Source organism: Eutrema salsugineum, unplaced genomic scaffold (assembly GCF_000478725.1).
Source record: "Eutrema salsugineum unplaced genomic scaffold, Eutsalg1_0 scaffold_9, whole genome shotgun sequence".
NCBI classification, from domain to species: Eukaryota; Viridiplantae; Streptophyta; class Magnoliopsida; order Brassicales; family Brassicaceae; genus Eutrema; species Eutrema salsugineum.
In genome coordinates this window covers 9982670-10003776 of record NW_006256342.1, presented here as the reverse complement: position 1 = coordinate 10003776, position 21107 = coordinate 9982670, and the positions used below count along the sequence as shown (strand labels likewise).

Sequence of the window (21107 nt, the reverse complement as noted above, 5' to 3'; positions counted from 1 at the left end):
AAAAAAGAACTATATATTTTCCCACGTGTTTTGGGACGAGGGAGATATTACTATGGCTTTTCATTTTTTTTCTTTCTTTGTATTCATTCTTTTCTTTTTTTTTCCCCTTTTACTTACGCGAGGAAGTCATAATGTATGAAACAATATAATAATATAATTTCCCAACAACCATAATTTGGTACTGTCTTAAAATCTGAATCTTTGACTAACCAAACCATAGTACCTAAATATTAACTATATATTATTTTATTGATATTTAATAAAAGAATATCAGTTAAAGATTGGAAAATAAGGTCACGAGACTCACATAGTCACAAGTCACACAACCTTTGACATCAGCCTGGAACCACACACACACATGCACAATATATATGTATAGTCTCCTCTATCATTTGTTTTCATCTTCTCTTATATCTCCAAATCTCTCTTCCAAAAGGTTCGAAATTTCTCTACTCTCTATCTCTCTCTTATGATTTTTCTCTTTTGCCTCTTTTTCCTCTAAATCATCGTTGAGTTTAATTTTTTTTTTTTTTAAAAACACCCAATTGCATGTATGTAGATGTACACATATACGTATATAATAGACTCATAAAGGTAAATATATAGGCTCTTGTAATTCAATTATTCGTCTTGCAGATTTTCTACAAGAAAAATGATAGAGGTCTTAATAATTATTTCTTTTTGGATTCATCTTTATCATGTGTAGATATGGTTCATACATCAAGCACATAAGTCAACAATCAATTTCTACAATTCAAGATTTAATTTTTTTTTGTGTACATATTTCAGACATACAGATGGTGGTGAGGATGAGATTGGGGAAGATTGTGGAAGGCTTGAAGTCGAAGATAAAGACTAGTCTAAAGTTGCGGAAGAGATCATCATTATCATCATCATCATCATCCTCGTCGTCATCATCATCTTCATCGTATGAGAAGATAGAGAAGAGCGAGAGCATGAGATTTGAGTTGAGAAGCAGAAAGGCACACAAAATCATCCAACAAACTCTTCAAATTGCCGACTCTCCTACCTCAAGAACTTATGCTTTTTGATTTCATCTTTTTAACATCCAAAACATATTCATACATACATATATATGGATTTGCGTGTACGCATCTGTTTATACATATATATATCCCATCTAGAATTTGTACATGTGGTGTATGTATGTGTAAGTTTATATGGATGATGTGATTGTGTTTGATCTCATCTAGGCTAATGGATGATGATTAGGTGAATACTACATTAACAGCCCTTAATAGTTCAACTCACTAAGCTTTGCCTCTTTCGCATTTTTTAAACAAATTGTAGAAATGCTATTATTTCAGGAAAAAACAACCAAAGCATAAGAAAATCTTTTATTATTGCTGAAACAAGGAAATTAGAAACATAACCAACCAAGATATGCAAGGGTATGTTTCGTTCATGTGAGAGACAAAAGGCATATTAGTTAGATTCTCGTCTAAAACAATCCAAATCCCTTTTGAAAATATTCAGAATTACTTTTTCAAATATATAAATTCCACTCTTGATTTCTCCTCCAAAAAGTCGTAGAACACCTTCTATTTTAGAATTTACTAAAAAAATTCTGTCATTCTAAAAAAATGATTAAAACATATCATAACTTATTTCTCAAAACCACTTTGATTCCATCGTAAGAAAATGTTTAGAACCACTTCTGAAAACAGTTCTGAACCAATACAAAAAAAAACACTTTATAAACAAAAGATTCACATTATGTCTTTTTTACTATTTGGTTCATTATCATTTACTTATGTCTTCTAATATTGCAGAACTGACCTAATTTTAAAAATTGGACCAGACATAATTCTAATTTACTGTTTCGACCAATAGTTTCAAAAGTCTTGTCACAGTTTTCTCCATTATTTTGGTGTGGTAAAATATCACAGTCTAGAAACAGATTTATCGATATTTTGTTTTATATTGTCAGTACTTACGTCTGGTTTATCACAAACCTCACAAACCTAATTTTAATAGAGTAGTCAAAATATAGTATTTAATTTAGTGCAAGTGTTAATAAATATATACTTAAGGGTCGGGTAATCTATAGTTTATCTACGATCACCTTTAATCATATCTTAATTAATTAATATTGATAGACCGATAAAACTTTATCACTGAAGAAACACGAAAATTGAGGACACACTTCTCCTCTCTTACTCTCATACTTTACAAATACGTATAGACGATTGCATTCTTAGAAATCGATGATAATTTGTGATTTAACGTATGATTTGTGGCTTAGATTGAAGAGAAATAAAGTTGAAAATTAAGAAGTTTCTTTTCGTTTGTAAGTCGTTGATGTCATCTTGAACAATTTGACGTAAGTGGTGTCGTTATTTAATTGACTCTTCATAACCTAAAAAAGAGGTTGAGACATAATAGAGGTTTCCTAAGTAGGTGAAGGGACATGCATGCCCATGCCTCTCTACATTACTACAAACCAAAATCTACATACCAAATCCTCTTTCTTTTTTTCCTTTTAATATATTATAAACGCTATAACTATTCAATCTATGTAATATGTATTTCAATATGATATAAACAGATTCAAATTTATATTATATGAAATTTATCCATCCGTGACTATCTCTAGTTTCAATACTAGTACCATCTATACATAATTTTTTTGTTTTAAATGTATTTAACAGTTTTAGGAAGGATGCAGAGTATCTATATAGAAGCTCTTGGATTGGAAGAAGGCATGGAGATTGGGCCAGAGAGTAATTAATAAAAACGACAAGAAATATAGAATAATATTACACAACACTAAGATACAATAGTGTGAGGACAATAAGCTTTGATCAGTGACAAAAACAGTTACAGTGTGAGGACAAAATCTTACCATTTACTCCACCTTAGATGCACCATGCATCTAACAAAACCCCAAACAACCTTCTACAATTAAGGAAGATGACAAAAAAAAAACGTATGTATACACAATCAGAATTAAGAAGAAAGGGGAAACTGCAAGGCACATGAAAATGAACCTTCAATGTTATCATCTAGCTAAATATTGGTCACATGATGTGGTTTTTCATACTATCCACAAATTTTGTGAGAAGGAGAGAGCAAGTGAAAAGTAGAATAAATGTTAAGTTATAGAAAAAAGAGATAGATTACACTACTGAAATTTCTTTTCTGCAAAACATCCTTATCTAGTTTTTGTTTTATTTTTCATCCAAGAAATTAATCATGTGACAGAGATCCTTGCGATGGGATACATATAAACTCTTCAAACTTGAGATATATGTTAAAGTGTCGGTCGAGTTAAATAATCAATGATGGTCAACCTTTGGTTTACATCGAAGGTTAGGCATCGGTTGTTTATTTTGCGTTTGTATTTACGTTTATATACATTGATTGCATAATACTTTTCAAGTGGACCCCAATTCTTAAATATTTTATTTAAGAAAAAACAAAACTTTGTTAATGTTTAACAAAAACTAAATACAAACGAATGGAAAACAAAATTTGCATCATCATTAGGTTCATATAGGTTTCGATTTGCTTACGGCCGGTTCAATTCCGGTTCGTGACTAGGCACCGACCGAATCAACAATCCACCAAAGGAAATATAGTAAAGCAAACCGAGAAAACAAAGAACAGAGAAAAAGAAGACATTATTTACAGTTTATGCTAAGAACGACTTCAAAAATCCAATCTTTACATGCTTCAAACTTGTTTACAATTACAACAGAATCGAGAAGAAGAATCATTTACTCGTACTCGAACTGTACCTCGACATGAATGTATTTCCTCATGAGTTGAACAATAGACCATGTGAATGTCGCCAGAATTTGACAATCTCCCTGTGTTTTGGTTTCCGAGACAACCCCATAAATGATCAGTTTCTTCAAATTCGGACATCTTCTCAGCAACTCCTCGACCCAGATCGAGAAAACATCATTGATCACGGTCCATCCAAGCTCCAGTACAGTCACGTTCTCCAACAGAGTGTTCCCTTGCAAACTGTAATGAGCAGCTCCATCTTTTAAGTCGTAGCTTAACGAGAGATGTGTCAGTTGTGTGAAACCTGCAGCAATGGACTCAAGATCGATGATTTCATCGTCATCATCAAAGACCACATCCCATAGACGGAGTTTCCTCAGCTTCTGAGATCTTGAGATCATCTGATAGAACTTTGGCCAGACCATTGTGAAGTGATTTACATCAACTACTTCAAGGCTTTCAGAAGTCTCCATGATATCAAGAGTTATGACACTAACATCATCAAGCTTGAAATGTTTCAAGGTCCCGTTTCCTATAAGCTCAAAGAGCTCGAGGACACAGTCTTTCATATGCAAAAACTCGATACTATCAGCCTCCAGGATGAATTTATCCAAGCTAATCCCATCGAAATAAACACTCTTCAGCGTCGGGCTGCTCAGTTCAATCGTCACTTGCGCATCTGACATTGCAATCTCGAGGCTCACGAGTTCCAAAGCTTCAATCATCGGGCATGCACTAAGCAAAAGGTTCAGATCCAAGGCTGAAATGCTGACATAACTCAGCGAAAGGGACTTCAAACAAGGGAATCTCTGGAATGTTGGTTCGACCCCTGTGATAGAATTATGAGCCAAAACTAAAGATTCTAGCTTTTGCCTCCCACAGATATCAAGAATGTTGACATTTGGAGTGGTCCTGACATTATAAGACAGCCTACGCAATGTGTCTCTTGTATACATAAGCCAAGCAATGACAGTCGCAGCTGAGAACTTGTTTGCATCGTCCATCATAATTGAGAGGCCTTGCAGCCCCGTGGTTTGGAAGATGGTTTGAGTTATGAGGATCTCTAGACGATGAGTTGTGAGGTCTCGATAAAAAGGCCAATCAGCTGAGTTGAAAGAAAGTGTCTGAAGATGCTTACGACAAGCTTCACGCCACTTCCTACATGTTGCAGAAGCTATCACAACATCCCTAGCTCCTCGGAGCCGTGACAGTATGTTTCCAACAACTTCCACAGGAAGATGGTCCATAGTTTTATAAGGAAGACAAACTCTTTTGGCTGGTCCTCGTCAGATACTCAGAGCTAATATGGCTGATACAAAACAAGAGATTAAACATCAATACTGTGTACAGAATCTCTTATCATGGGAAAGTATTACAATGAAGTGGTAATGGTGAAGAAGCTAACACAATACCCAGAGAGATTCAACAACATTTGATCTTGTACGAGGTGACAGAAAAGTATAAAGCTACATTTTTACAAAACACCATAAATATGCTTTAGCAGGATTGTGAAAAAGTCAACTTTACTCACAAGAAATGTTCCATTTTTCGCTGAAAGCATTAAAGCCTTGGAACAAAATGACCACAATCCAAGCAAAATAATGAGTTGGGTAATCAGAAACCACGAGAATCGGTACTATACACTCGAAAGTAAACCGAATAGAGAAAGTAAGATATATAATTTGCTACGGGAAGCATTGTTTCCAAGAAATAGAATTTTTATAATAAGAAGAAAAATCGCGTAAACCTGTTGAGAATTTCCATAAAAAACAATTGAAAACAAGACGGATCAATGAAGAAAAATCAAATAATCTGCATACCGATTTGGATCTCCTGGATATAAGAAATCGGCGTACCACGGTGGATCTGCAATGAGGAAGAAGGAGGCGGCGATCTGGCGAGAGAAGAGAAAGAAATCCGAGAAGAAACGAGGAAGCAGAAGACTAAAGATTTTTTTTTCCACTAAAATAAAACATAATTAATTTAAAAATTATTATTTGAGTGGTGGGGCCATTGCGGGTTGTGAAAAAGCAACGGCATTGACTTTTTTTTTAATTTGTTGAACCACTTCGTTATTCTCTACTACTCCGTCTCTTCAGAATTATTTTGATATTTTATGAAGTTTTTTTTTGTTCAGAATTATTTGATGTTCTCACTTTTAAATGTAAAATTTAATGAATTTTTATTGTTTTTGACTTTTTATATTCTGCAAATTGTTTTCTTATTGGCTAAATAATATTTAAATGAATTATAGATAATTTTTTTAGTGTAGAAAAAATAAATATTAAATGCATCATTAATCTATGTATAAAAACCTTAAACATCAACTAATTCTGAACAGAGTGAGTATAATTTTGTTTATCTTTCATGTAAGCGGGGGAAAAAAAAAAGCCATCATTATTGTTCAAGATAATATTCATATACATGCTCAAAGATATTGGATTGGTTTGTTATAAGAGTTCCCAAAAACAGATATTATATTATTCAAAGCTCGGTGCACGATTGTGGATTGATTAGTGTATTGACGTGCGGACATGGTGATGTTAGAGCATGATTATTGCTAAATACTTTTTTGGATTTCTTAACATTATTTTAAGAATTGTTGTAACACGTGTCTCACAAGAAACATTCTTTAAAATCCAGAATAAAAGACGTCCTTTTTTGGGTTTTTTTTTTAATCGCTAAAAGTCATAAGAAATCCATGTAAAAGACTGCAATAATCCTGGTCTTAAGTTAGTTTTTAATTAAGTGTTCTATTGAACTTGTTTGAGTAACATTGGAAAATCAAGTTAGGTGATAACTCTCCGAAATCCAAAAGACATATGTTCCTTTTGAAATATTTTTCTAAAATTGACATGTAAGGAATGTGCGCAAATTAATATATACAAAAAGAAAACAAAGGAACTTAAACAGGAAAGTACATTGTAGAGTTTCAATATGGTGTGCACAGAGTCGTGCCAAGACTAATAAAGATACTAATAAAGACAGTCGTAAATTTTAAAAAGTAGAAACAAAACAAAATAATTGTACAAGACTTGGTCATGAAATTTTTATCATTTGTCCAATTTTACTAAACTATATAAAATAATAAATATATGAAAATATTAATCTCCCAATCTATTATGAACTCAAATACTCAAACATATACTAAATGGCTTTGTATCTAAATCAATATGCAAGATAATCTAATGAGTGAATACTGATTTGGTTTATCTGGTTTTTAGTCTAATGAATGAATATTGGTTTGGTTTATATAAGAAATTTCATCTATAAATGAATCTTAATAAGTCTTTGTAGTAAATCAAATTTCAAAGTTTGTAGGATGAAAACTCAATAACTCTTCAAAATTTTACAAATGTATGGACCAATTTTTGCATCCTATACTTAGCAAAAGTTACTGAATTTTAAATATTAGCAAAATAACAAACATCACAAATGGTCAAATTCACTTTGATTAGATATACTTTTTGATTGTATTAAATCAGACCAAAATTAGTCTAACTTTAAGATTTGAATATGAACTAGTCAATAAATAGATGATCTCAAATTGTAATTCTGAATATATAAATTTTTCATTTATTTTGAATAAATTTGGTAGTACACTTTGGACGATGTAGTTTTTGTTTCGTTTATTGTTTTCAGTTTATTCATTTAAAAAAAACTAATTTTATAATATAATATTTGATTAAAAATAAAAGATGAAAAATACGATCATGATCACTAACAAATAACAACATACAAAATTTCATATGCATTTTATATAACTAGTCTTAATACAAAAATGACCACTAAATCAGAATTAGTTCTTGTCATAATCAATTTGTTGAAATTTTTTTTTATAACAAAAAATAAATTTACAAGCAATATTAATTAGATTTTTAATGTTTTTATGAATGAAAAAACAATTAAATGCGAATTTCAAATTATAGTATAATATATTTTGTAAAAAATAAATTTTATAAGTATTTTATTAAATTAAGCCCTAGGTCTATGTTTCCCAATCCATAACATAGACATGGTTATGGGTGTACAGACCTCATGGTTCGGTGGCTTTTTTCTTGTCAAAAGTGTAAGAGCATTTCCAACATTGGGTTTTAATGGAGTTCTAAATAATAAATAACTAAAAATAATAAAAAACATGAAAGATATATTAAGATGGAGTTTCTAAATAAAAGACTTTAGACCATTTCCAATGGTTGAATCCATTCAAAAAAATTTAAAACTTTTGTATTATTAAATTTAATAATAAATTAATATAAAAATTCATTTTAGTTTTGTAAATATTCTCCAATGGTGAACCGTTGAGAGGGGTTCTTAAAACAAATGTTATGTTCCTTTTTTAAAACAAAGAAGGAGGCAAGTATATAAACAAAAAAAGTGTCATGCTTCTACTTTAAGCTTCAACTTTACATTACATTGACATAAATGTCAAGATAACTACTTTCTCTCTAAGAATATTTTCAGACAAAATAATCAAACAAAGGATTGAAACTAAAATGCTAATTACAAAAAAAAAATGTTATTTGCTGATGCTATTCACATAACAAAACAGGGTATTTACAAAATTTCTTCTTCTTGCTGGTTTTTCAAGAACTGTGTTTCAAGCACAAACTCTCAACTACATAAAATCGTTTGATGCTTTTAAACTCAGACTCCTTTACAATTTACCACAACCGAGGAAATTCAAAGACGGGATTCTCTGTACAAGAGTCTCCACCACTTGAGATGCCGAAGGTCTTTGAGATGGTGGTTTACTAATACAAACCGCAGCCACACTCAGCATTGTCTTCACTCAGTCACACTCAGAATTTTGTAGAATTTAGAACATCAAGATATCAATCTGCTTGATCAAACAACATAAAGATTCAGACTTTGATTCTCAAAAAGAAGTATGACCGACGAATCATCCAAGATAGAACTCATTATATTGCAATCTCCTATTCTGATTAATGCAAAGCGTTATCTAGGACATAAATACAACAGCAGGCTTAGCATTTCTAGGCGTGTTAATAGCTGACGACTGATGCACCGAAGAACACTTGCATCTAACAGATATTTTACTGAAATACTATATCATATAGAGGAGCATTTAGATATCATAGTTTGGTATCATACCATAGATGTAATAAAACGTGATCTCACTGTCAAAACCCCAAATATGACGAAGCCATAATTGCTGGTAGCTATCTATGAAATAGACCATGTAAGCTAATGCAGCAATTACCTGTCAAAAGATGAAGTCAATTAGAAAACCTAAGCACATATGGAAAATTGAATGCTTACAAGCTGAATAGCAAGAAATATGGATAAAATGTCTCGAGTAACAAAGAAGCGAAACTTCAGTGTCGCTTAAATAACAATTCTCAAAAATTTGGTTTGATTCTAATAGCCTCCAACTTTTACAGAATCAAAGGCTTAAATAACGTTTCTTGACTGAATCAAGCTCCAGAATTTGCTAATAAAGGAATAATATTTCAGAATCATTACCTGAATCGTCGAAATAGCCGAGAAGTTTGAAAATGTTGGGATGTTGAAAACGGAGCAAGACATCAGAGCTCGACTAAGATCTCGGATTCCAATGGAAACTGGTCACGTAGTCTCTCAATATGACCTGCTTGTTCGTTGCCGTCGCTCCGCCATTTCCTCCGGTGCTCACCGTTCTCTTCTCCGATTCACTTCTAACACGAATTGGTCGGAAATTCGAGGATGCACCTGACTTTTGGGTCAGATTCTTGATATGTAGCAACAGCAACGCGGGAGCCCACTATAAAATCGATTCTTCTTCGTACTCTCTCTAATTCTCCTTCGATCAAGATTCGCTTTGGTGAAAATGGTCTTTAACCCACAAAAAACATTTTTTGACAGAAGCCAATACTAGGAAGACACGTGTGTTTAAGAATCTCTGCAAAAGCCTGCGTTTGGAGCTGCATGGGGTTCAAACATGGGGTTTAAAACATATTTTAAGTTTTATTTAATCACAGAAACCCACTTTATTGTGGAACCCGTTCTAATATAAGAATTTATAGAACCCGTTTTAGAAGAGGTTCAATGTGATGTGGCATTTTCTAATTAGAGGAGGAAATTTTTTTTTGAAGAAAACCTTTTGGTCTCTCTCCACCGATAAGCACCACCAAGCTCTGTCCTGCGAATTTAGTTCCGATCGCCGTCGTGTTCTTTTTGCCCTGATAAAACGGCGCGACGTTGCTGGAGCCGAATCGCTGATCTCCGTAGTAGCCTCTGACCTCGATCTGGTCATAGTAGACACCGATCCGTCGATTAGAGTTTTGGATCGTGAAATTGAGGTCGAGATTGTATCGGAGGTTGTTGTCTGTGCCAAGAGTGAACTGGGTGAGCTTGGCGTCGGCGAGATTGAGATTGTATCAGAGATTCTCCGGCGACGTCTGTCACCATTTCTCATGTCTCAATTCGTCTCCTTCAAAAATCGCACTCTGAATGGAAGATAAAGAGATGGAAGCGAGAAGCGAAATGAAGCAGAAAATCTCCGAGATTTTCAAAGAGTTTATGACAGAGATCACAAAGCTTGATGAACTAGGGAATGCTGCAAACAGCTTTCTTCTACGGTTTCAGCAAGGACTCAGCTATCTCCAACGCCCTCCAATAGTTACTTCATCCAAGTTGATCGAGAACATTATCAAGAACAATGAAACAAGACGGCTTAAATCATATATGGAAGCTGGATGTATTAACATCGATGCTGCTGCACAAAGCACAAGAGTTTTGTATACATCCCTATCAGGGCTTTCTGACCACCTAATCAAAGCTCAAAGCTTGTTAATTGAGCTGGAGCGTCTCACCGATGAAGCAGCCCTTGTAATTGAGACCGCCACAAAGCTTTCCACACAGCTAGATAAAGACTCATGTGATGAATTACGACAAATAACGTGTGATGAGGAGAACGAGACTGTCCTTTTCCCTGAAACACCTGAAGTGACAGAGTACGGTGCAGTTATTGCAGTAATTTACAGTATGGTGAAACAGGACTATGCGATGCAGGAAAAGATTGTGAGATCACTGAGTTTGAAGTCATCATCTGGTGAACTAGAGACTTACACTATGATGTGGTCATTGCGTCCGTTTGTAGAAGACGAGATTATGAACAAAGCATGGAAATGGATTTATTAAGACACTCTTTTTTATCCCATTTTTCATTTATTGACAAAAATAAAAGAACCCCAATACAGATTCAAGGTTGGAAGCATAAAAAATGGAAAAGTTCTTAACTTTATAGCTTACAAAAAATATTAATAAAAAATCAATTAAAGCCCTATTAAGAGGTTTAGGGTTGAATATGCTCTAATAATTCTTCCTAATAAGGATCGGTTTTAAACTTTAAATTAATTTTTGATTTATTTTTAGAAAAACGACATATTTCTTCACGACAAATTTCATATAGTTATAGATCTCCGTATTGTTTCAAACTCATCGTATATCCCCAGTTTCATAGTTTTGTCAACCCATTTACCCATTATTGTGTATTTCGTATCATATTTACCCACATACCACATAAACCATAATTAAACAGGATTTACTGTTAACCAAGCAAAGGTTAACCATTTAAAAACCAACCTATAACAAATTTTGACCTGATTTTAGGTTTGGACATTGCGAATCGAATTTCTGGGTTTATTGATTACGATTTTGATTTCTGGGTTTCACTATCTGCTCGTTTTTTCTGGGTTTATGTCTAATCTCTTCATTCCTCGTTTTGTCTTGTAGATTGTGGAGGTATCTTCCTTTCTCTTCAATGTCGATAGTGGAATGACATAATGTGCCTGAATTCGACGACGATAAAAGATGTTGATTCAGATGTCGAGGATCGAAGGGAGTGTCGTGAGTTCGACATTGAAGAAGCTTTATCCCAGTTTCGTGATGAGTCTTCAATCAGGCATAATATATATCCTGATACCGATGATGATGAAGAGCAACAGAGGGCTAAAAGGCGCAACAACATGAGAAGAGGCGATTGTCACTTATACCTGCTCAAAGTCTTCATCAGCGGTTTTGCATTTAAGGAGGCCGTGCTCGACTACGCTCTGTGAACTGGTCTGAATATTAGGCAGAGAAGGTATAACAAATCGGCAATAAACTTTACATGTGAGGGTAAAGGGTGTTTTTGGCATGTCTATAGCTCAGTTTCATCCAAAACGAAGAAGTGGCAGATTACAGTTTTTTCAGTCGAAGCATACTTGTGTACCAACTAGGACTTGTGAAATGCTTAAAGTTCCTCAAATTGCCCGTTTGTTCATCGATAAGATCCGTGCAGAACCACAATACTTCATGCCTATGAAGATTGAAAAAATGATTATGGAGAAGTGAAAAATATCAGTGACCAGAGCTCAATGTCAGCATGGGAGAAATAAAGCTCTGAGGTGGATTGAGAGAGAGTACGAAGAGCAGTTTACACAACTGCGTGACTAAAAAGCTGATCAGATAGAGGTTTCAAACCCAGGATCTTTGGTTGAGGTTGATTGTATCATCAATAAGAAAGGACATCATGTCTTCCAAAGGTTCTATGTCTGTTTTGATAACCTTAGACGATCATGGAAAGAGCACTGTAGGCCTCTTATAGGAGTTGATGGGTGCTTTTTGAAATCAGTTCAGAAAGGGGAGTTGTTTGTAGCTAATGGTCGAGATGCAGAGAATAAAATCTATCTCATCGCCTGGGCTGTGGCACAGAAAGAAAATACGGATAATTGGATGTGGTTCTTTCAGAAGATCAAGAAAGATTTAGACCTAAGAGATGGAGATGGATATATCTTGGTCTCTGATCGTCAAAAGGTAACACTTATGAACCAGTCATCTCTTTTTTTTTGCGTATTTATGTTCACTTACAATGTTCACTTACGAATTCACTCGATGCTATTTGAAGGGCTTGATGAGTGCTGCTAAGACAGAGTTGCCTGAGATTGAGCATCGAATGTGTGTTAGATGCATCTACATGAATTTGAATAAAGGGCATAAAGAAAAACCAGAGCTGAAGGGTTTAATTTGGAATCTCGCTTGGAGCTACAATGCGATAGATTACAATGCTAATCTAGAGAAGATAAGGCTCTACGATTTCCTTCTTTATAAGGATTTGATGAAAACAAAACCAGAAACATGGTGCAGCGCATTCTATAAGCTAGGACCCTATTTATGAGGATGTGGAAAATAACTCCACATAATCATTCAACAATTCCATAGGTATGAATGTCTGTTTTTGTTTAGTTATGAATGCGTGTATACAATGTATGTTTTTCTTGTTTCTTCGTGTGTCATTGTGATTCATCGTTTCTTTGTGTTTGTTTTTTCAGGTAAAGCTAGAGACAAGGCTCTAGTCTCAATGTTGGAGACCATTGCGAGACTTGCAATGGTTTGCATAGCCAAACGAGATGTTAAAGCCACTAACCAAGAAGGCATATGCACTCCATATGTTAAAAATATACTTGGAGGAGTTGCAAGAGAAAGCGTCGGAATGCATTGTGAGACCTTCCACCAACAAGATGTATGACTCTCAACTCAACGGGTGCACTTACCGAGTCAGCTTGGCGAATAAGACTTGTACCTGCCTGCGATGGGAAATCACTGGCATTCCTTGTGAGCATGCCTATGGTGTGATGCTGAAGAAGGGACTAGAAGCTCAAGACTATGTTTGTCACTGGTTTAGGACCAACAAGTGGAGGAGCATCTACAAAGACGGCATTGTTTCAATTAGAGCCGCCAAGTTTTGGCCAGTTGGAAATGAGCCTCGCATAGTTCAACCTGTCATTCCAAATATGCCTGGTCGACATAAGGTTACGAAGGCTGATAAAAAAAAAGGAAGAGAGACATTAATGAGTCACCATCAAAGAAGAAAGACAAAGTGTTGAGGAGGACCATGCATTGCCGTACCTGTGGAAAAGAAGGCCATAATTCACGTTTCCATAAGAAGAAGAAACCAAATAAGGTTATAATTCAAAGGTTTAGTCTCATGTTCTTTTGATAAGGTAAGGTAATCTCTCTTGCTATCCGCTTTATTTCAGGATTTTGATGGTGAAGCATCAGCATCAGCATCTCAGGTTGAACCTTCACAGGGAGTTCCCACTCAGATTGAGAATTGAAGATGTGGTTTGAAGTACTTTTTCTCGGATTTGAGCGTTTTATTATGTTTTGAGACCTGTTTTTAGTCTATATTTAGGCTGCTTTATCATGTTTTTAGGCTCTGTTTTTATCATGTTCTTAAGACCTCTTATCGTTTTTATTTTGGTACTATAATGATCTGTCTTGAACCATGTTTTTGGATTATGAAACAAGATGCAGTTTTGTAATTGCAATCCTTCATTCGCCATGACTAATGACCAAACTAACGACCAAACATTTTTAAGAACCTTAAGAGATTGGTTTCATTTCTCCACAAAAACAACACACAAGACTAGTCTGAAGATCCAAGAAAAAGCAGACTTCCACACAACAATCCCAAAAAAAAAAAAATACTCAGCCTACTAGTTTACTGCAAACTACAATGATCACAAATCCTAAACCCACAAGTAACATCATTTTCTTGATGTCAGATTTGGCTTCAACAAGAACTTCTTCCACTTTTTCAACAATCTCCTTCTCTAGCTTAATCTCAAGCTTCTCAAACATCTTATTCTCGACATCCATAGAAACTGTCCTAAGCTCTTTCACCTCTTCTTCAAGTCTTCTAACTCTAAACGCCAATGTCTCTATCTCGTTCAAAAAAACCTCATCAACTCACTTGAAAATGTGGTTATCATTGTTAAGCTACAACAATGAATAACAATGGGATTAACTATCTATTATCATTTGCTTCACCAAAAACATATTTACCAATGTCAAATAAGGGAAAACGACATTTACCTTCTGTTCCGCAGCAAACGCTCACCGATAGTATCTCCAGCAAGGATTAGCATCGGATTTTGATATTTTAGCGACAATAACTTCCCCACACCAACATCTCTTTGGCACACCCACATGGTGGCCTCTTCCTCGAACAGCTGATGTTCCACTCGAAGCTCCAGACACATTGCTCATCATGAAAATCAAAATGTAACCTTCATCAACCAACACACATCGATATCAGCAAATGAAGTTCTAAAGCTGTTACACTATGAAATCGAGCTTCCTATTATCGAAATAAGACTACAAAACCTAGCGTAGATACAGAATTTCAATCTCCTTCTTGAATCATACACGAATTGACCAAATCAAAAATCTAGGGTTCATCCCCGAATTGGGAATTTAACGACTTCAAAATTGCGTCGGTCGGGTTTAGAAAAGCATCAAATTCATCGTCGGGTCAGGTTTTAAATGAGGTCCGGTCTATGGTATAGTTCGTTTAGTTGGTTTACGTAATTTCCCATCAGGTTTATTTCGTAAACTGTCAAAATCGTGGTATATGGGTAAACGGGTTGACAAAACTATGAAAATGGGGATATACGACGAGTTTGAAACAATACGGGGATCTACAACTATATGAAAGTTGTCGTGGGGAAATACATCATTTTCCCTTTATTTTTTAGCTCAATATTGTTTAAGAACCCCTCTAAGAGCCTCTATTGGAAGTTCTTTTAGACTATGATTAATGAGGCATCTTAGCTGATTTTTTTATAATTATTTACTAATAAACTAATCAGATGAGATACTTTTAAATATAATACGTCTTTTGTTTTAGAATCTTAAGAGATGGTTTCTCCGTACCACGTATATTCTTAACCCACTTTAATAGTAAAAAATGTTTAAGAAACCCATAAGGGTATCCAGCGATAATCATGCTCTTAGAACTGGTTTTTAGGTAAAATTTAGTTTCACTTTTTCATTCGTTTATTTTTAATTTTAGAATTGAATTGGATAATAATATTATATTAAAATATTAATATTTAATTATTTAGAGGGTTCCAAACTAATGGAGATGATCTAACATTGATATTATGGGCGAAATAAGAAAATTGGCCCCTACACTCCCACTACATTTATCTATTCATTTCCAATATGTCAACCCTAAAGCTAAACAAGTAACAAGCAGTGTTCTATAAGCACACAAACAAATACCCACACACATGATCATCATGGTAACGAGCCATGGAAAACTTATTTCATGGTAACGAGCCATGGAAAACTTATTTCATGGTAACGAGCCATGGCAAACTCACTTCATGGTATTAGCTATGGCAAACTCATTGGTCACAGACATTTCCTTTTTCCATACATGACCCCCAACATACAATAATCGAACCATTATGTTCTTTCACAGGTTAGTCACCTCGTTCTAACTACCCTACAATCATTAGTTAAGCGAACGAGATGAACAAACAAGTATGCTGGTGCTTCATTGAATGTTTCTTTAATCCAATTCAACATTTTCATGCCTATATCTATATGAATCAATCATATTCATGTCCGTAATTTGTAACACGAAGCAACCTGAGTATATCTAGACTCAACATATAAAAGAAAAAAATAAATAAAGTAATAAAAACCTAGATATAATCCTCACCTTTGTTTTCTGGTTGAAAAGTGGCAACATATTTTCATTTTTTCTTCTTCTTTGGCAGATCCGACACGAAAATGATGATAACTCTCTGGTGAAAGCTCAAAAAAGATATATGAAGGTTGATATGGAAAGAAGACTCGAAGGGCTTTCCAATGGTATGTAGATCGTCTTCTGGAACTCTGTATCGCCGGAACTACGCTTTCGAACAAAGATGCCTCTCGGAAAACACACACAACTCTTAAACCACAAATCGAAAAGGAGGTCCGCTTGAGGATATGGATAGTGATAAGTAACAGGAACATGATCACCAATTTTGGGGCTGAATCCAATCTGATTTGCTCTGCCTTTCCCTTTGTCTCCCAAACGCATATAATATGTGACGGTTGTACTTTGGCCAGAATGTACCCGACGTGAAGATGCGACCATAACATTCTCCACCGATATCTGATTTGGACGAACTCAGAGTCTCTGGAAAGCTGAGAATCAGGGAATTAATTTGATATTCTGATCGTCTCGTGGATCATCACAGTTGGAAGATAGAGGAGGAGGCCAAGAGAGAAGAGAGAGGAAAAGAGGAGAGATGCGCCAAGGAGGAGGAGGCGCCGAGGAAGGAAGAAGGAGAGAGGGAGGCGCGGCAATGGAGGAGAGGAGGATCAGCAGCAACGAGGAGAGAGGACGAGGAGAAAAAGCTTGCAGCAGTGAAGAGGAGAACAGAAATAGGAGGATGTCGCTGGGGAAGAAAAGAGAGAGAGTTAGGTTTTCTGGAGATTTTGGTTTATATAGATAGATTTTTCTGGTTTAGAAGAGAAATTAGATTTAACAGGAAAAAGAAAAAATCAAACTGATTCCAAATTGGGTCAGGGTTTAACAAAAAGTGTCGAGAAAATAATATATGATTGTAACAGCAAGCAGGATTCCGGTCCCTAAGCCAATATCTCCGTTGGGGTCGGCAAAAACAGTGTGTGCACCAATGCACATTCCTCCAAGGGCGGCTTCTGTTGGGATGTAGCGGTTGAGCTCCTTGTGTAGATAGGAGTCTCTGTGTGTAGAAAGAAGAAAGAAGAAGATGAAAGAAGCAATGTTTCTCCTCTGCATTATTCTAATGGCATTGGTGCTGATAACGATCTCCAATAATTTTAATATACAGATACAGCTTTCAGGCCTTCGGGGAAGAATCATTCTTAATCTACTCTTATTTTATTTTAGTTTAATGTGATTTGACTACTTAATTATATATTTATTTGATCAATACACATAATCCTGGTTTTTTTTTTTTTTTTTGGCGGTTCTTTTGGTGAGCAAACAACACGGTGACAACAATCGGCAGAAATTGGATCACCAATGATCAGGATTTTACAGTTAGGATTAAACCTTCTTCCTCCGATCTTTAGGCGCACTGCACTTACATTGTCCCAATCCATAATCGTTTTTTGGTTAATATCCAGAAATAAAATCGAATCTTTCCTGGAAATCGTACTAAAAATTGTGTTTATTTTCAGATGGGCAAGCACTATGTCAAACCCAGAACTTGATGATGATGATGATGATGATGATGATGATGATGATGATTCTTGTAAGTCATCATGTTGAAGCTTTATGTACAGTCTATATTGAAGTTAGATAAATAATTTTTGAAGTAACCATTTCAAAATCTCATTAAATTTTCACACCATAATATCGATTGTGTGAAGTGAAATCTCATAAATGTTTAAGATGTTATCAGCAAAATCCATCTGAAATCTATATAAGACAAACATATAAGATTAAGCAAGGGGTTAAAACACAATTACTTTCATTTAGTCATACTTAAGGTGGTAATAAGAAAATCAAATAGAAACACAAAATTTCCATCACTCTCAATGAAATGTACAATATTTGTACTTTTTTTTTGGGACATAGCCAACAAAATACGATAAATTTGATTACATTCAAAAAATAACATTGTAAATAAAAATGGGAGGGGGAGAGGGAGAGGGTCTGGGGAGAGCTTTCAAACTTTTGGGAATGTATGTCTTTTAAACCATGAGTTGAAGTATATACTTCTCCCATTTCAAATAGTATGAATTTACTATATTTTTACTGTTGTTTGGGACAAAGCCAGTAAAATACGATAAATTCAATGTCTCTGTAAATTCATTTAATTTTATTTCTTTGGAAGACTTGTGGATCTCGCCTTGTGGAAATGCAAATCGGTTTCAGGAACATGACCTTCTGATATGATTGTGTGCTAATAATCCATGAATTGAGAGAAATCGGCTGGCTAAAACAATTGGAAGTAGCTATCAACAATTTTCTTATGTTAAGATATGAGGTGAGTAGTTATTGATAACACCGTATTTTGACCACTTTTATGGATCAGTTTTAAATGTTTTTCTTATGCTTTTTATTTCTTTTAAGTGTTTTTATTATGGTTTTCTAGTATATGTAGTTTCAAAATTCTTTCAAGAAACTTATGTAAAAGCTTTGCAAAGTGGATAAAAGACGTGATTTTTAGCTTAGAGTCAAATCGTCAAAAGTTCACCCTCAAATGAAGATCTTATCACCGTCTGATCTAGATCAAATTTGGAGAACTTAAAGATGGAACACCTAACTTTCCAGCACATTTGACATCAGATTAATCCAACGGTTCAATCAAAAGTTACAGACTGCGGCCAACACTTGATTTCCCACCGTCGCCCACTTCCTGACCGCGGAGGATCAACGTTCAGACCCAAGAGGCCAAATTTGAACGCCATTTGATTTCTCTCTTCAAGAAAACCTTAAGTGACGTCCAAAAATGACTTGAAAACCTATAAATACTTGTCTTAAGAACCTTAAGCCGTGTGTTATTCTATTGTTAGAGTTGTGTTCGTTGTTCTTCATACTTTTAGTTTTTAGGTTTACGGAGAGATCTATTTTTTGAACCCTCTTTTTTCTTCTTCAATATCGATTTCAATACAACTTTTTAATTTAATGTTTTTGCTTTCTTTAATCATGTTTGAGTAGTTTATTTGTTGGGTTTAAGGGAATTTTCGATGGGGATCATATATGTTCGATGGGAATCCTAGATCTTTTTCTTCTAAACTTATTTTAAACGCATGGGAGTAGCGTCATGAACTATAATCTGATTTCGGTTTGTAGTGTTGTGAAAGTTTTCAATAGGGGTCAGATCTAGTTTGAGAAGAGCAATTCTGCCATAGGAGACGAAAGCTACTTCTGAGTGAGTTGTGAATGTAGATGAATCTAGTGCAAGATTGCGTACATCGGTGGCCGGGGCCAGAGACGAAGGCTACTAATCAGGGTCTTGGATGACAGTTGGTTATGATCACGACAGTGACATAGTCATACCTTCGTGCTCGAGTTCTAAAAGTTCTAACTAGGATATTTTATATTATTTTTAGTAAGGTTTTGAATCGTTTGTACCCCAAAGATAATTCCCTGACAACCCAACGTCTCATTTTCATAAGTTTTACACCAATTGACTTTCTAGCTTTTTAAGTTAAGTCATTTTTTACTTCCCAACCAATTTTCTTAGAGTCTTAGCATTAGGTTATTTTTTTTTTAATCGATTTTTCCTTTTTCCGTTTAGTTTAGAATTTACGTATTTAGTGACACCCAAAACCCCCTTATAATTATCGATTTCTAGACTTCCTTGCTTCAATCTCTTTCAAAGATTTTTTGCAGAAAAGATCCTCATTCTCTTTGGATTCGATCCCTGAGTACTATAATCGATTAGTTGTGTACTTGCGGCATTAATTGATTCTGATAGGGTAAAACCTGTTCCCGCACTCACAACCACATCAAGTTTTTGGCGCCGTTTCTGGGAAGGCAAGCGATTTCTCTTCCGCAGAACCTTAAAAAGGTTAGTAAATCGACTCTAAAACACCTTTCTCTAATAATTTCATTTTTGGTTCTCCTTGTTTCAGGTTTGAAGCAATAAATCCTATAGACCGAAATCTCTACTATGAGAAAGGTTTCTACAATGCTCCTCAATCCACCAGACGCCAAGAAGAGCAGTGTATGCATGATCTTCTCCACTCAAAATTATAATCTGAAATTCCAGCTACAAGGACGCCGCAAGCCTCCTATGTAATAAGATGAAGATTTTTCATCACCTATGGTGAACCGTCGACCATATGTTCATCCTCTCCCTCACCAGATCCTGCAATATCAAGATGAGTACGTGCAGGTCAGTAACCGTTTGGAGCAGCTTGAAGCCACAATCAAGCAGTTTATCGATGCTGAAGCCGTCTCTAAAGCCACCCTTCATGAAAGAATCGATAGTATATCAAATCTATTCAGCAAAAAGTTTGAAGACCTCTCTGCTCAAGTCAAATCAATATAAGAGCGTGCACACAAGGATGCAGCAACCATCACTGAGAGATTTGACACCATGGACGAAGAGCGAGCCAAGCACACTTATGAGCTTTGCAGTGCTAATGACAAGATTAGGACCCTTGATTTCACGCTTGATGATGTGGATAATGTCCTCAATGAAGCAAAAAACTAGGCTTATGACTTCACAGTCGAAGTTTCAGAGAAGGTATACAAGGTCATGGACAAAACCGAAGAGCTTAACTCAACCCTAAAAAAAGTTGTCTATGCTCTTGATGAAGTTGAGGTGAAGGTTGAGAGAATTATGCAAAGATGTGAAGCACAATATTCAGCACTTCAAAATGAAGATCTTGACTTAGGAAAGGATTACACTGAGCCTGAAGACCCAAGAGATCATTTAGAAGAAGAAGGAGCAAGCAAATCAAGCAGTTCACCTCGAAGACACTTCCCCGCGGTCGCACCATCCGTGACCACAGCCAAAGCAGTCCCCTGCGGTCGTGCTTGGCATACCCGCAGCCAGTGACCCCTTCCCCACTGTCACGTCATC

At 35.3% G+C, this 21107-nt stretch overlaps 2 protein-coding genes and 2 long non-coding RNA genes across 4 annotated transcripts; 2 read left to right on the top strand and 2 right to left on the bottom strand.

Moving 5' to 3' along the window:
• The first annotated feature begins 287 nt into the window (after positions 1 to 287).
• On the top strand, positions 288 to 1204 carry LOC18008694. The gene is made up of 2 exons (XR_002898074.1): positions 288 to 436; positions 790 to 1204. It is a non-coding gene; the product is annotated as an uncharacterized LOC18008694 (long non-coding RNA).
• A 2321-nt stretch (positions 1205 to 3525) lies between these two features.
• Positions 3526 to 5692, bottom strand: LOC18008763 (F-box/LRR-repeat protein At1g67190). Its single transcript, XM_006391423.2, has 2 exons — positions 5574 to 5692; positions 3526 to 5062 (listed from the first exon to the last, which is right to left on the bottom strand). The coding sequence occupies exon 2, from the start codon at positions 4998 to 5000 to the stop codon at positions 3741 to 3743; it is 1260 nt and encodes a 419-aa protein (XP_006391485.1). The 5' UTR covers positions 5001 to 5062; positions 5574 to 5692; the 3' UTR covers positions 3526 to 3740.
• A 2450-nt stretch (positions 5693 to 8142) lies between these two features.
• LOC112086604 lies at positions 8143 to 9579 on the bottom strand. Its single transcript, XR_002899539.1, has 3 exons — positions 9241 to 9579; positions 8869 to 8977; positions 8143 to 8593 (listed from the first exon to the last, which is right to left on the bottom strand). It is a non-coding gene; the product is annotated as an uncharacterized LOC112086604 (long non-coding RNA).
• Positions 9580 to 10221: 642 nt separating this feature from the next.
• LOC18008857 lies at positions 10222 to 10896 on the top strand. Its single transcript, XM_006391422.1, has one exon. It carries the CDS (start codon positions 10222 to 10224, stop codon positions 10894 to 10896), a length of 675 nt encoding a protein of 224 aa, XP_006391484.1.
• Positions 10897 to 21107: the final 10211 nt, after the last annotated feature.

Excerpts from the sequence above, each read along its gene's own strand:
- LOC18008763 (XM_006391423.2), bottom strand. The coding sequence starts at position 5,000 with ATGGACCATCTTCCTGTGGAAGTTGTTGGAAACATACTGTCACGGCTC.
- LOC18008857 (XM_006391422.1), top strand. The coding sequence starts at position 10,222 with ATGGAAGCGAGAAGCGAAATGAAGCAGAAAATCTCCGAGATTTTCAAA.